This window comes from Gossypium hirsutum, chromosome D05, assembly GCF_007990345.1.
Source record: "Gossypium hirsutum isolate 1008001.06 chromosome D05, Gossypium_hirsutum_v2.1, whole genome shotgun sequence".
NCBI lineage: Eukaryota > Viridiplantae > Streptophyta > Magnoliopsida > Malvales > Malvaceae > Gossypium > Gossypium hirsutum.
In genome coordinates, this window is record NC_053441.1 from 63,827,312 (window position 1) to 63,841,773 (window position 14,462).

Genomic DNA, 14,462 nt, shown 5'->3' on the forward strand with positions numbered 1-14,462 from the left:
TTAATCTCTTGCTTCTAAAAGAAATCTCTTGCTTCTAATCCATTTGCATAGAAAATTGGAACTCTTTATTTTGATTTAAAACCATATTCTCCAAGCACTTGAGATATGTTTTTTTCTATATTGTTCTTAAGTATTTTCTTTAGGTTTTGTTGTTCCTCCCTGTTGTTCATGTAACAAAATAGCTTGTTAAATATTGATGATACACTATGAACGAAATTTCCTAAGGACAATGTCCAACCCGTCTAAAGTTTAGTTTTTATATTTTCTACTTTTCCTTGAAGTTTAACAAGAATGAATACATGTTTAAGAGTGATTCCGTCTAGGAAAAACTTGTTACTTAAAACTATATATTGTGACCCACCTCTCTTTCTTAAGAATTTACCTGGAGCACAAATTCTCCAACTTATGTATCATATTAATAGAAAGTATCACGACAAACATTTTTTTTAGACAAATGTGTTACATTAGGGATGCTTTGGACACCATAAAGCAGTAATTGTATAAAAGCGTAATCACTAAGGAAGTAATTACACCCTTTTGCAATTTTCAGGAATTATAATTTTCTAGATGTGCTTAGTTGATAGGGTGTAATTAGATCATAATTCTCCATGTCATGTTTGATAGAATAAATTGTAATGACACAACTACATAACTTTTAAATTAAAAAAATAATATTACTTTTTATAAAAATTATCAATAATACTTGAGAAAAAAAATTCTTTGAACAAGAAACAAAATGTAAAATCGAATCATCGTACATGGAATGTTAGTTTGAGAAAGTATTCCATAATACTATTACTATTAACAAGAAAAATAAACACCATAAGCAATCTTATCCAATTACTCTAATATTCCATATTTATTGGATTATTCCTTATCTAACATTAAAAATAAACTGATTGTTATCCCCAGTTAATCATAAGCGCTATGAAATTTAGTTAAAAATAAGTAAAATTAATTTATAATAAATACTATTTAATTTAATAGATCAAAATGCATTTAAACATCTATACTCTATTGCTCATTCTGTTGATGGAGTGTTTCCTTGTCGAACTAAGTTCCCTTCGTTGTAAATGGTTGATAAGGAGAGCTTGTTGTTAGAAGCCTCTAATAAAGAGATTCGTAGGTCGATTTTTTGTATGGCTCCGTTGAAAGCTCCAAGTGTTGAGGGCTTTCAGGCAAAGTTTCTTCAAATGCAATGGGAAGTTGTCGCTTCTTCAGTTTGTTGCATGGTCTGGAAAGTTTTTTTTTTTGCCGGGGGGGAGCAACTATTGGATCCACATCAGAACAAAACGTTGCTTGTGCTGCTACCAAAAGTCCAAAGTCCAGAATTGATTACTCAATTTAGATCGATCTGTTTATGTATGATGCTTTATAAGATAATCACAAAGACAATTGTCAATAGACCTAGATCGTTAATTCCGAAAATAAGCAAACATAATCAGTTTAGTTTTGTTGCGGGTCAGTCTATCTCGAATAATATTTTCATTGCAAAAAAAGTGACGTATTCCATGCGTGTGGGCAGCCCGTGTGGAAATGCCCAGGCAGTGTGGATCCTAAAAACAGCTCTATTTGTCCGATTTTGGCTCGTTTTTCGCTTCTTTAGCTCCAAAATGCTCTCCTAAGTATAGAAACATGAATTTAAAGGACTAGGAGCATCAAATTCACTAACTTACATAATTAATCAGCCAAAAATGCATTAAGAATGAGATTAAAAAATGTTACTTTTACAGCTTATCAAATACCCTCTCACTTAAGCATTTGCTTGTCCTGAAGCAAAATCCTCGACTCACATTAAAAATAATATTTCTCAACTTGTAATTCCCATCAATAATGTCTCAAAAATAATCTATAAATAATCATGCATTGGCGATTCAACTAAAAGAACACTAAAGTCTCAAACAATCCAAGCTAAAATTTTTAAACATGAAAACATAGGTGTTTCTCCTTATCTAAGTAATTACCTTTAATTTAAAATCGACAAGAGTCGACATCCTCACTAAAGATTCATTCAAATCACTCAAAGTGCTTAAGGTTCAAGAATAAGCACTCAATAGTCAAACATGAAAAGTCATTACCATAGGCTTGCATGAAAATCAAATCTCCACCACTATAAAATGATATGATACACAAATCAAAATTTCTTTAAGATGTTGTAATGGGGCCTGGATTAAGGGTGTAGAGAAATACCGAAAAAGATGGTTAAAATTGAGATCAAATTGATAAATTACCAAACTAGAAAAATAACAAATATTGAATTAAAAATAAGTGCATAAATAAAGAAATATTCAAGAATAAGAAAACGAGTTTCTTCTCAAAATATGAATTTAACTGTTCAAGCTTATAGAACTAAATAATAATCAAAATGTAAAAATATATATTTTTTATTTTTTTTCAATTTCTTTTTTTTTCTAACAATAAGAAATAATTCAGCAAATCAAACAAAAGAGCATAGTTAAGTAACTAACCAAATCAAATCTCGAAAAAAAGGGGGGTCAATAAAACAAGAAAAATTCTCAACGAACAAAAAATGAGTTATGGGTTAACATTAATGGATAATTTAAGAAACGGTGTGTTAGGCTCAACGGGGTTCACTAAGGGTTAATTATGTAGATAGGCTTTTATGGGATAAGTGGGTTAAAACCTAAGTGCCTTTTATCATCTCAGTGTATCAAATCAAAATGTGTGGGCTCGACATGTATAATCGACACAAGTTTCTAGAATAACAAATCAAATTGACACACTCATAACCAATAATAAAATGAGTAAGAAAAATGTATGCTCTAAAGGCTGAAAATCTCACAAAAAATCATGGTTTTTGATGTCAATCTTGTAAATCTCAAACTTCAAGATAATACTTCAATTTAGAGAAACAACCTAAAAATTTTCATGTTTAATATGTCAGCAAGTAAAAGCCGAGCAACAAGTACCTTCTGGATTGCTTCAGCCGATCACGATACCTGAATGGAAATAGGACCGAGTCACGATGGATTTTGTATCCGGTTTATCGTTGACACCAAGCAACAAAGATGCAATCTGGGTTATTGTTGATAGATTGACAAAATCGGCTCACTTTGTTCACGTCCGTACTGATTACTCACTTGATAAACTTGTTGAATTATATATTTCTCAGGTTGTGAGATTACACGGGTACCTAATTCCATTGTTTCAGACAGAGACCCGAGGTTCACATCGCGATTTTGGAAGAAATTACAAGATGATTTAGGTACGAAACTACATTTTAGCACAGCTTTCCATCCGCAAACAGATGGTCAGTCCGAACGAATTATTTAGATACTTGAGGATATGTTGAGATGTTGCATTCTCGAGTTTGAAGGTACGTGGGAACGATAATTACCTTTGATTAAATTTTCATATAATAATAGCTTTCAGTTTAGCATCAAAATGACACCTCACGAGGCTTTGTACGGTCGTAAATGTCATACACCATTGTATTGGACCGAGCTTAATGAGAATAAGATACACGGGGTCGATTTGATTAAAGAGACTGAACAGAAAGTGAAAGTGATTCGGGATAGTCTGAAAACATCGGATCATTAGAAATCGTATGCAGACTTGAAAAGAAAAGGTATAGAGTTTCAGATCGGGGACAAAGTGTTTTTGAAAGTCTCGCCGTGGAAGAAAATACTCAAATTCAGTCGTAAAGGCAAATTGAGTCCGAGATTTATTGGACCGTATGAGATTATAGAGCGTATTGGGCCGATTGCTTATAGATTGTTATTCCACCTAAACTAGAAAAGATTCACAATGTATTTCATGTTTCGATGCTCCGTAGATACCGATCTGATCCTTCACATGTGATTAAGCCGACAGAGATTGAGATTAAGTCCGATATGTCATATGAAGAAGAACCGATTCACATTCTGGCTCGTGAGGTTAAAGAAATACGGAACAAGAAAATTTTGTTAGTTAAAGTACTGTGGCATAAACATGGAGTTGAGGAAGCAACTTGGGAGCCAGAGGATGCAATGAAAAAGCGTTACCCGAACTTATTCACCAGTAATATTTTCAGGGGCGAAAATCCCTAAAGGGGGAGAGTTGTAACAACCCGATTTTGACCCTAATCGGACATAGTGGTTTTGGGACCACAAATCTGAGTTGAAAAAATATTTTAATATTATTTTGTATGTTTATTATGTGTGAATTTGATTGTGTGAAATTTTCGTGTTTTAATTTTTGTCGTTTGAGTAACCGATTAAAGAGAATGGCTTAATCGCGTAAAATGAAAATTTAGGGGATTAAATCTAAAATCACCTAATTGTTGTTGTCTTTATAAATTGGAGGTTTGAAGATGCAATTAGGCCAAAAAAAAGATAGTGGGTGGCAAAGGACAAGTATAACCTTGTGATATATATGTTGGTTTATTATTATTATTAAGGTTAAATAGGTAAACTAATTAATATAACTAATATATATATATATGTTAAATAAAACATAAAAAAATAAGATTATTATCATCTTCTCCTAGCCGAATTCAAACAAAAGAAAAAAGAAAAAGAAGCCTAGCAATATTCGGCCATGTTTAAAGCTTGATTAAGGTTAGTTCTTTGTTTGGTTTTTGATAATTTTTACGTTTTTGAGATCATTGCTTCGAATGCTTCAAAACCCATGTCTTAATTTTGTGCATTGTTGAAGATTTTGAAATGTGACATTGATGAATGTTTGAGTTTTATGATGTTAGATGATGAAATATGAAATATATGTGTTAGATTAACATGTTTTGTCTTTGAATTTTTGGTGAATTTGAGTACTTAGGGCTAAATTGAGAAAATAAATTTTTGAGGGACTAAAATGTGAAATAAATGAAATGTGTGGACTTGTATGAAGACAAGGAACATTCGACACTAGCATGGTGTGTGCAAATTTTGTGTATTTTGTGTTTTATGCAATAGGGACTAAATTACAAAAAAAAATGTAAAATATGAGGGGTAAAATGGTAATTTTCCCATTTATGTGTTTTTGGAATAAATTGAATGGAATTATATTTAAATTAGTTTATTTTGAATACATTTAGATCAAGAACCAAAGAAATCGGAGTTGGATCGAGGAAAAACCAAAGTCGTCGATTAATCGCCTTGTTTCAATTTTCATCGCCCGAGGTAAGTCTTTTAGCAATTAAACGTTGTTAAATTAGAATATATATGAGTTATATAAGCTGAATTTTAATTGTATGGATTTTATATACATTAGCCGAATGTATCTTTATTAGTAAGATTTGAGCATAAATTTGATTTTTGTTGAGATACGATGATTGAGAAGCCTTATATGAATCTTAAAGCATATTTAGAATTACTTATATAATAGTTATGTGTAAGACCAACTTTGTATCAGTGAAATTCAGGCTTTGTGCCTAGTAGGTTTATTGTCGGTGAATTAATTTTGGCTTTGTGCCTAGCAGACTTACTGCCGGTGAATTATTTCAGACTTTATGTCTAGCAGGCTTTATGCCGGTGTACCAAATCAGGCTTTAGGCCTAGCAGGCTTCGTGCCGGTGTATCATTTCAATACTCGTGCCTAGTAAGTTTTAAGTTGATGTGGTACCAAATGAGATTGAGGAATTAAATTAGTCAGGTATGTGATGCTTCATTACCTATTTGATAATTAAGTAAATAATTTGGTTGGTTATATATATATATATATAAAAATGATACAAATAGCTATTATAAGATAATGTGTATATATAATAAGTATATTCGGCATTATGTCAATTAGAAGAAAATGTTTGGAAGCTTTTGTAATATCAAATTGCTATGGCTAAAATGACTTGAGATAAATGAATGTAGTAATGTTATTATATATCTATATTCGACTTTGATAAATTGCCTATGAAAATATATATTTTATATGTTCTGCTTAAAGCTTACTAAGCTAAGTTAACTTACTTTTTATATTTATTTGTCTTGGAGGTCGTTACGTGCTCGGGGATCATCAGTGAAGTCAATCACACTGTCGACTACTTTCGGTACTTTTAAAATTTTCATTTTGAACTTATGGCATGTATAAGCTAGTAAATATTTCGGTTTGATTTTGGTCGTGTACATAAAAAGCCATGCGAAAATGGCTTATCTCTTTTTGTTTGACATTGGTTTTGGTATTTGGTAAAAAGATATAAAATGGGGGTTCTACTTACTTATATTCGGATATAGTATAAATAATTTTTATGCATTTGAGTTGGATTGTTATGAGTTGAACTAAATGTCTAATGTACATGTATTGGAGGATATTAAATTGAAAGTGTGTGTATGGATCGGTTTTAGTAAGTATACCATATGTGTGCATGATTTGTTTGATTTCGATAGGATATGATTTCAGCTATGGGTTGTTGTTGAAAGCTTGATTTTGGTCTTTATATTTTTGAGTAATTGTTTTGAAATGATATCATTACCTATGTATATTCGGCTAGGTTATGAACTCTTGATTACATGTCTATTAAAAATTGATTTTTAATAATTTGACCTTAGCTTATTATATATGAAATATAGTTGTTAAGTTTATGTTTGATTTGGTGGACATGTTTTGTCAATGAATATCAAATTAGATCATGTTTTGTATTAGACATTGGAGTCTTAAATAATGTTTGATTTGAAGTTGTAATTACCTATAATATTCGGTATTGACACTTGTATTATATTGATGATATGGTTATGACTCAACTGATATAACGGTAATTGTGGCTAAAGATTATAGTATAACATGTAATTGTAAACTTATATTATATAATGAATTAAATATAAATTTGAATATACCTAGATTATTTGAGTTCGTTTATGGTGGTAAGTTTGTAAAATTATTTGTTTGAATGGTTTAAGCGATGAACATGTTCTATTGTTTATATATGTAAGTTCGGGTTCGAAATTTTTTTAAATAGAGTGATTCGTAAGTTATGATTAGTCCTTTAATTGTTCCGTGAATATTTTAACTCTGATAATGAATTTAAAAGAATAGTTATTCCTTGGTGAGTTAATGATTGTGATAAAACACGCTTTGTTCGGTAATGCCCTGTAGCCCTAGTTCGACAATGAATAGGGGTTAGGGGTGTTACAGGCCGTGTGTAATTTCCTTTGCTTCTCACACGTCCATATGGCTTGGCTGTGTCAACTCGAAACTCGAATCACTTATTTGAGTTTACTCGAATAATTCGAATAACACAATTCAATTAACTTGAAATTCAATTTTTTTTCAATTTTTTCGAATCAAATAGAGTCAGGAAACTTTGTATACATTAACCCTTAAATTAAATTATTTCAAGTCATGTAATGATTTGATTGATATAAATAAACATAAAATGATTACATCAATTGCCTCAAACAAATAACTAGAATTTTTTTTTCTTTTTAGACTTTGAAATGAATCAATTTATTAAAACTTGTTTAAAACAATGACTCTATCTTTGGTTCCACAACTTTTATTGCAAATATCTTAAATCTTAAATCCTGAATCAATATTTGATTAGACTTACACTACAAATTCGAGTCTGGTCATCAACTTTAGTCTAACCAAACCTTATCTTTCCTTTTAAAATTTCAAAATGCAATGATGAAATCATTTATGTGTAAATCACATTTTAAAAAATAAATTATTATTACAAAACATAGTTTGGAAGGAATGGGAGTGAAAATGAAGGGAATATATTAGAGGGAACAATTATAGTAGATCATCTTTACATGTCTCCCTTTCTCCATGCATAAAGCAAATAATAATAAATAACTACTATACTAATTTAATACAAAAGAAAACTAGGAAAGAATTGCCTATTTATGGAGATAATTAGATATAATTTCCTAAAAAAAACAAAGCCAAAATAACCAAAAAGGTTAAAATGACCCGCATCCATGGCCGCCTCTTTTGCTTACCCCGATTTCGAATAGGAGGGGGAATAGATATTACTTTGGTTTGTTTCACAAACTTTGATGCCTTTTGAGGCCTTTCCGTAGTAGCCGCAATGGGTTTCTCTTTGTTTTCGATTTCTTTCGAAGTTTCAACAAGAGTTTCAAAAGTCGAACAAGCGGATAGAGCTTCGTCTTCAATGCCCGTGTCACCAGCTGTTGCGACGGCTTTTCGGTTTTCCTTCTTCTTAGCCCTCTTTTCTCGTTTCTGAAGAAAGAAAAATGTTGCTTGATCAACAAGGAAACAACCGAAAAATGTTGCTTGATCAACAAGGAAACAACCAAAAAATGTTGATACTTAAGGAATAAGTGACTAAACAGAAAATAAACTAGGGATAATTTTAAGAGAGTTAACCTTTTCTTTCTTTTCAGCTTTTTTTGCAGCTCGGTTAGCCTCTCGAGCTTCGTCCTTCTCTGCCTTTCGCATCTTCCTTTCTAGTGCTTCCTTAGCTTTAGCTATCTCCTCCACCCGGCGTTGCTCCTTTAATTTAGCCGCTTCCTCTTCCTTTCTCAATTCCTCTGCCTTCCTGTCCGATTCCTCCTCCTCCTTTGTTCTCTTCGGCTTCTCCTCTTCAGCCTCTTCGATTTTATCCCCATTAGAAGCAGTTGTTGAAACACTTTCTGGAGGAGCAGATTTCATAAACTTCTTTTGCTCCACAACCTTTTCCGCAAGTACCTTTTCAGCTTTTGCCACCGCCACCAACTCTTGTGTTCGATCTTCCAAAGTTAAGCCGGACATTGTATGATCCACGACCGCTCTTCCATTTAGTGCTCGAGGAATTACAGGAGGCACTTCACCAGGACCAAGTGCACGGCCATCTAATGTCCTCAGTCTCCAAAGTGTGCTCCTTTCATTGCATCTAACATATTCTTTTCGGAATTCATCGTTGTTATTCCATAAGTCCATAAATTTCTCCACCTGAACCATCGACTGTTTAGATCAAATATTGTACAAAATTTTTTATTTGGAAGAAATAAGACAAATGCACGACCTCACCTGGTTACTACAAAAATTTTGGAGTGCTACTTTATCCCCTTTCGAAGCTAACTCATTCGCTTTATTTAAATCATCCTTGTACTGCCAGAAGTGTTTGCTCTGCAAAATTCAAACAAGAGTAGCGTCGGCATATCTTTACCTTAGTTTATCAGTTTCGAAGAGCAATGTATTCAATCAGAACCAGAACGAAAATGCAGGTTTGTCTGTGAGTCTCGGATATGATTACGTGTCCAACACGATTATGTTCATTCACTCTAAGCTTACAGAATTTAAAAAGTACCTTCTCATATGATTGTTTCTTCAAACTTTGCAACTGCGCATACACTTCTTGTTGGATGTCATTTGCAGCTTTCAACTGGTACTGCAATTCGCTTAACTTTTCGGTTTCCTCATAGTATTTTCTCTTAGCTGCCTTAGTGATCGCCTCAGCGTTTTTGAGGTTGGCTTTCAATTGGTCAGCTTCCTTCTTTAAAGACTGTAGAAACAGAAGAATCGAATAAGCAACCATATATACTAGTCGAATGTCAAAAGCTAACAAGGCAGATGTACATTTAATACCTTCAGACGCTCTTTCCGGTCCAAACCTTGTTGATTTTCGTCCTGTCTACTCATGGTAGATGACAGCTTTTCACGAGTTTGCTTTAATTGCTTGATATCACTAATAAATTTCTTTTCATCCTTTAGTGGTAGAGTTTGGTGTTGTATTGTCCATTCCATGTTTCGTATCTGCTTACAGAGTATATAATTAGAACAAATAATCACATCATTCTCTTCCATAAAAGACTAAAAACAGGTTACCTTGATATCAATATCTTCAATATCCAACACGGATTGCATCGACTCTATTTCCCGACATTTGGACCTATGCAAGTCTCGAGCCTTTCGTTCTTGAGATACAGCAGCATTAAAATCATTGCCATATTCCTTACAAGTAACCCTCGTGCTTTGCATATCGTTTCGAATCCCTTCTCGAATTCGACTTTTCTCATCAACCTTAATTTGAGCAAGTCTAATCTCTACTTTTAAACTTTCGTCATTGTTTCTCGGGACCCTGATCATGTAGTTTAACGGTATTTTCCTTTCAGCCTCATCGTCGAAACTACTAAACTCAATTCCTCCGTTCGTGATACCACAAGTTCTCTCTGAAGAATTACTTGCTACAACCGATATAGAATCAGAACTAACATTTGTTTCCGATTTCAAACCCGAAACCACGTCCAAAGACTTATCAACCAGTTGCGAACCCATCTCCGAATCAGCCAGATTACCATTATATTGATTACTTTGAACATCAACTACAAACGATATACTACCAACAACGAAGTTTGCATCAGTTTCTACTGTGGTAGAAGACTTACTAGAATCACTGTCGGTTTTGATTTCTATATGTGTAGCATCATCATCCGCAGTAACTGAATCAATAACTATGGAATTAACATCAGTTTCAACAGAACAATCAACTTTACCATCACTCTGTTTAAGACTGGAATCAATAACTATGGAACTATCCGAAGCACTGTCACTCTTTAGAACACTGGAATCAATAACAACAGCAGCGTCCTGAACAGTTTGTTTAGCCAAACAATCATCTCCATCCCCTGATTTTTCTTCAACATACCCTCCCTTTTCTTCAACAGGTTTCTCCCCCTCCTGCTTATTCATACTGATAGTAACTTTGTGGTCTTCTTCGACAATACAATTGTCACCCGATTCCACTACAACTCCATTAACGGGGTCGCTTCTATTTACGTTAACATAAACATCCGTGCTGCCGGTGCCAACCTTAACTCTACTCGTGTTGGCGCCATTGAGAAGATATCTCGTTTCATTCTCTTTCTCATCTACTATATCCGCCTCCTGCTGATTCATAGTAATAGTGACCGAATCAGATTCGGATTTCACTTCATGGTCTTCTTCGACAATGCAATTGCCATCTGATTCCACTACAGCTCCATTAACGGAGTCGTTTCCATTAACATAGACATCTGAGCTGCCAGAGCTAACCTTAACGCAAATCGCGTTGGCGCCAATGAGAAGATATCTCGTTTCATTCTCTTTCTCAGCTACAATATCCACCTCCTGCTGAGTCATAGTAATTGTAACCGAATCAGATTCGGATTTCACTTCGTGGTCTTCTTCGACAATGCAATTGTCACCCGATTCCACAACAACTCCATTAACGGAGTCGCTTCCATTTACGTTAACATAAACATCCGTGCTGCCGGTGCCAACCTTAACGCTACTCGTGTTGGCGCCATTGAGAAGATATCTCGTTTCATTCTCTTTCTCATCTACCATATCCGCCTCCTGCTGATTCATAGTAATAGTGACCGAATCAGATTCGGATTTCACTTCGTGGTCTTCTTCGACAATGCAATTGCCATCCGATTCCACTAGAACTCCATTAACGGAGTCGTTTCCATTAACATCGACATCCGAGCTGCCGGAGCCAACCTTAACGCAACTCACTTTGGCGCTATTGAGAAGATATCTCTTTTCATTGTCTTTCTCAGCTACAACATCCACGTCCGCGGCTACATGCAACAACGTCACCTCCACTTTCGTCATATTCGCTCTACGTTAGAATCAAAACTCAAAACTAAGCAAATCAAAATACAATGCTGCAGAATCCCGGACAGGTAGAGCACAAATTAGTTTAAGAGTAATAATTGATATTCATCTATCATATTATATAGAAGTAAAAAGAGAAAAAGCAGAAAAAGTCTTTGACTTTATATCAAACTCTTGAAAGGAATATTTTTTTTATTATTTACAGAAATTAATTTTTTATTAAATTTTAACTTAAATTAAAATTATAAAAATATTTTTTTATTTTATAATTTAAATCCTAAGCTAATTAATTTAACACTTTCGGTGTTATTCGGAGATTTAACAAAAATTGACTCGTGCTATGTGTGGAATACTTAAAGTTATACCAAATGCATCTCAACAATTATAATATTAAAATGATTAAACTATAAAAATAGTCCATTATTGTTGTTTAAATTTATGATTACTGATGTTTCAATTATTACGATTTGATCATTAACATTAGGACTTATGATAAATTAGGGTCTGTTTAGTATTGCTTCTAAGAAACACTTTTGAGACAAAATATTCCTAAACAAGCAGCTTTTTGAGAGAAAAAAATGTTTCTCCCAAACCAAAAATTTGCCAAAAAACACTCCTTTTAGAAGCTGAAAATTTTAGTAATTGATACATAATTTTGGTAATTTTTTATCCTGAACTCTGACCTCGAATTCGAACTCAAATCTCGAACCACAAACCCTAAATTCAAGATTAGGATTCGAGGTTCAAGATTTAGGTTCCGGGTTCAAGGTTCGAGGGGTTTAGGTTCTGTGTTCGAGATTTGAGGTTAAAGGTTTAGGGTTCAGAATTTGATGTTTATGGTTTAGGATTTGATGTTTAAGGTTCGGGGGTTCAAGATAAAAAAAATTACTAAAATTATATATCAATGACATGAAATAAATTACTAAAATATTATTAAATAATTAAAAACGGACCATGGATGACTTGGTCAGAAGAATCCATAAAATAATTTCTTAATAACCTGGCATTCACCCCAACATTTAACGAGTCACATGTGATTTTTGTTATACTTTTAATGGATGGAGGATAATGCATAATGATGAAATTATTATAAATCGATAATATTAGTGATTAAATTATAATAATTGAAACATATGTGACTAAAATATAAACTTAAACAAACATAAAAAATTATTTTTATAGTTTATCATATTAAAATAATATAATATGTGTATCCCGGGCATTCAAATTTATTTACAATAATATAATTTAGAAATAATTTTATTAATATAGTAATATTAAATTTGTTAAATTCATTCTGATTCTTTTCTTCTAAAAATTGCAAAAGCAATCCTATTTTTCAATAGGTAAATCTTTATTTAAAGATCTATAAACCTTTTGTCGGTATTTAAATAATAATATTTTTATATTAAAAAATATTTTTTAAATCGATTGGGTCTTCTAAATTAGTATGTGTATTATTGTTAATCTAGGATATAGATTCAAAATGGTAAAATAAATTATTTAGTGTGATTTGCATGTAATAAGGCTAGCCATAAAAGCGAATGGACTGCCTTCTTGGCCGACGGATATACCCAACTATAAGATAATTGCTAAAACAAAGTACTCAATATTAAATAGAACAAAATTAAACCACTATACTCCGAGTCGTCAACAATATATTGATTCAATGCATGTACCACCGACGCGCAACTCAACAATGGTGTGATCGTAATGATTAGATTTCAGCCACAAGAAGGCCTCCCGGATGGCGAGCGCCGCAGCTAACGAGGGCTAAATGACCTTTTATCAAATCACCACGACTGTCTCGAAGAACCAGCCCGATCCGAACAGTCAGTTCATCTACAAAAACAGAAACATCAACATTACATTTGAACAGCCCAGAAATAGGTGGTTGCCACCTTAGAGCCTTTGACAGTCCCCCTCTCATCTCGACCTCGCCCCTATCCTCCAACCCCGAGGTCGACTACCCTTTTCCCAGTTATTGGTAGATAATATTATTGTATTAGAACTAAATCTTTATATTATTGGCTGAATATTAACTGATCATCTATTCTTCCCACACGTAGCTTCAGCTATTTAGCTTGGACAGCATCTCAAATTTTTTGTTATTTTAAACTTAATTTCAGTTGGTAAAGCAGTGTCGCTTTGGCCGAGGGGTTAAGGCGCGTGCCTGCTAAGTACATGGGATTTTCCCGCGAGAGTTTGAATCTCTCAGGCGACGTTAAGTATTTTACTATTTTTTGTTTTTAGTCAGTTTATTTTTGGTTAAACTATATTAAAAAGGTCATTGAATTATTAATAAGTTTATATTCTTGTTATTTAATTTTAAAAAATTACAAAATAGTCATTAGACAGTTAAGGTTTTTTTTTTTTAAAGTTCGGCTAGCGAGCCACAAGCGACGATTCGGCGATTGATACGGTGGATTGGTATCCATTGACAAGTAGAAAAGCATACCTTATATTCAACTCATTCAATCTCTTGCTTCTATTCCATTTGCACAGAAAATTGGAACTCTTTATTTTGATTTAAAACCATATCCTCCAAGCACTTGAGATATTTTCATTCTCTCTCGTTCCTAAGTATTTTCTTTAGGTTTTGTTGTTCCTCCTCTTGCTCTTGTAACAAAAAAAAAAACTTGTTGAATATTGAGGATACGCAATGAGCAAAATTTCCTTAAGGATAATACCCAACACGTCTAAAGTTTAACTCTTATATTTTCTACTTTTCCTTGAAGTTTAACAAGAATGAATACATGTCTATGAGTGATTTCATCTAGGAAAAATTTGGTACTTAAAATTACATATTGTGACCCACCTCTCTTTCTTAGGAATCTACCAAGTACACAAATTCTCCATCTTATGTATCATGTTAATAGAAAGTATCACGATTCACTACAAACATTTTTTTAGGCAAATGTGTTACATTAGGGACTCTTTGGACGCCATGAAGTAGTAATTGGATAAAAGAGTAATTACTAAGGAAG

At 33.2% G+C, this 14,462-nt stretch overlaps 1 protein-coding gene, 1 long non-coding RNA gene and 1 other non-coding gene across 3 annotated transcripts; 2 read left to right on the plus strand and 1 right to left on the minus strand.

The window, feature by feature from the left end:
- Positions 1-4,474: 4,474 nt before the first annotated feature.
- LOC121216979 (uncharacterized) lies at positions 4,475-6,121 on the plus strand. The gene is made up of 3 exons (XR_005913178.1): positions 4,475-4,559; positions 5,036-5,120; positions 5,420-6,121. It is a non-coding gene; the product is annotated as an uncharacterized lncRNA (long non-coding RNA).
- A 1,529-nt stretch (positions 6,122-7,650) lies between these two features.
- Positions 7,651-11,548, minus strand: LOC107887947 (proton pump-interactor 1). The gene is made up of 6 exons (XM_041092506.1): positions 9,703-11,548; positions 9,463-9,630; positions 9,185-9,379; positions 8,905-9,003; positions 8,263-8,826; positions 7,651-8,115 (listed from the first exon to the last, which is right to left on the minus strand). Exons 1-6 carry the CDS (start codon positions 11,470-11,472, stop codon positions 7,789-7,791), a joined length of 3,123 nt encoding a protein of 1,040 aa, XP_040948440.1. The 5' UTR covers positions 11,473-11,548; the 3' UTR covers positions 7,651-7,788.
- Positions 11,549-13,617: 2,069 nt separating this feature from the next.
- TRNAS-GCU (transfer RNA serine (anticodon GCU)) lies at positions 13,618-13,699 on the plus strand. The gene has a single exon. It is a non-coding gene; the product is annotated as a tRNA-Ser (tRNA).
- The last annotated feature ends 763 nt before the right edge of the window (positions 13,700-14,462 follow it).

Bases quoted from the DNA above. Each gene is read 5' to 3' on its own strand.
- LOC107887947 (XM_041092506.1), bottom strand. From the start codon at position 11,472: ATGACGAAAGTGGAGGTGACGTTGTTGCATGTAGCCGCGGACGTGGAT. The intron at 9,380-9,462 runs GTATTAAATGTA...CTGTTTCTACAG, and splicing joins ACCGGAAAGAGCGTCTGAAG to TCTTTAAAGAAGGAAGCTGA. The intron at 9,004-9,184 runs GTACTTTTTAAA...TGAATTTTGCAG, and splicing joins AGAAACAATCATATGAGAAG to AGCAAACACTTCTGGCAGTA.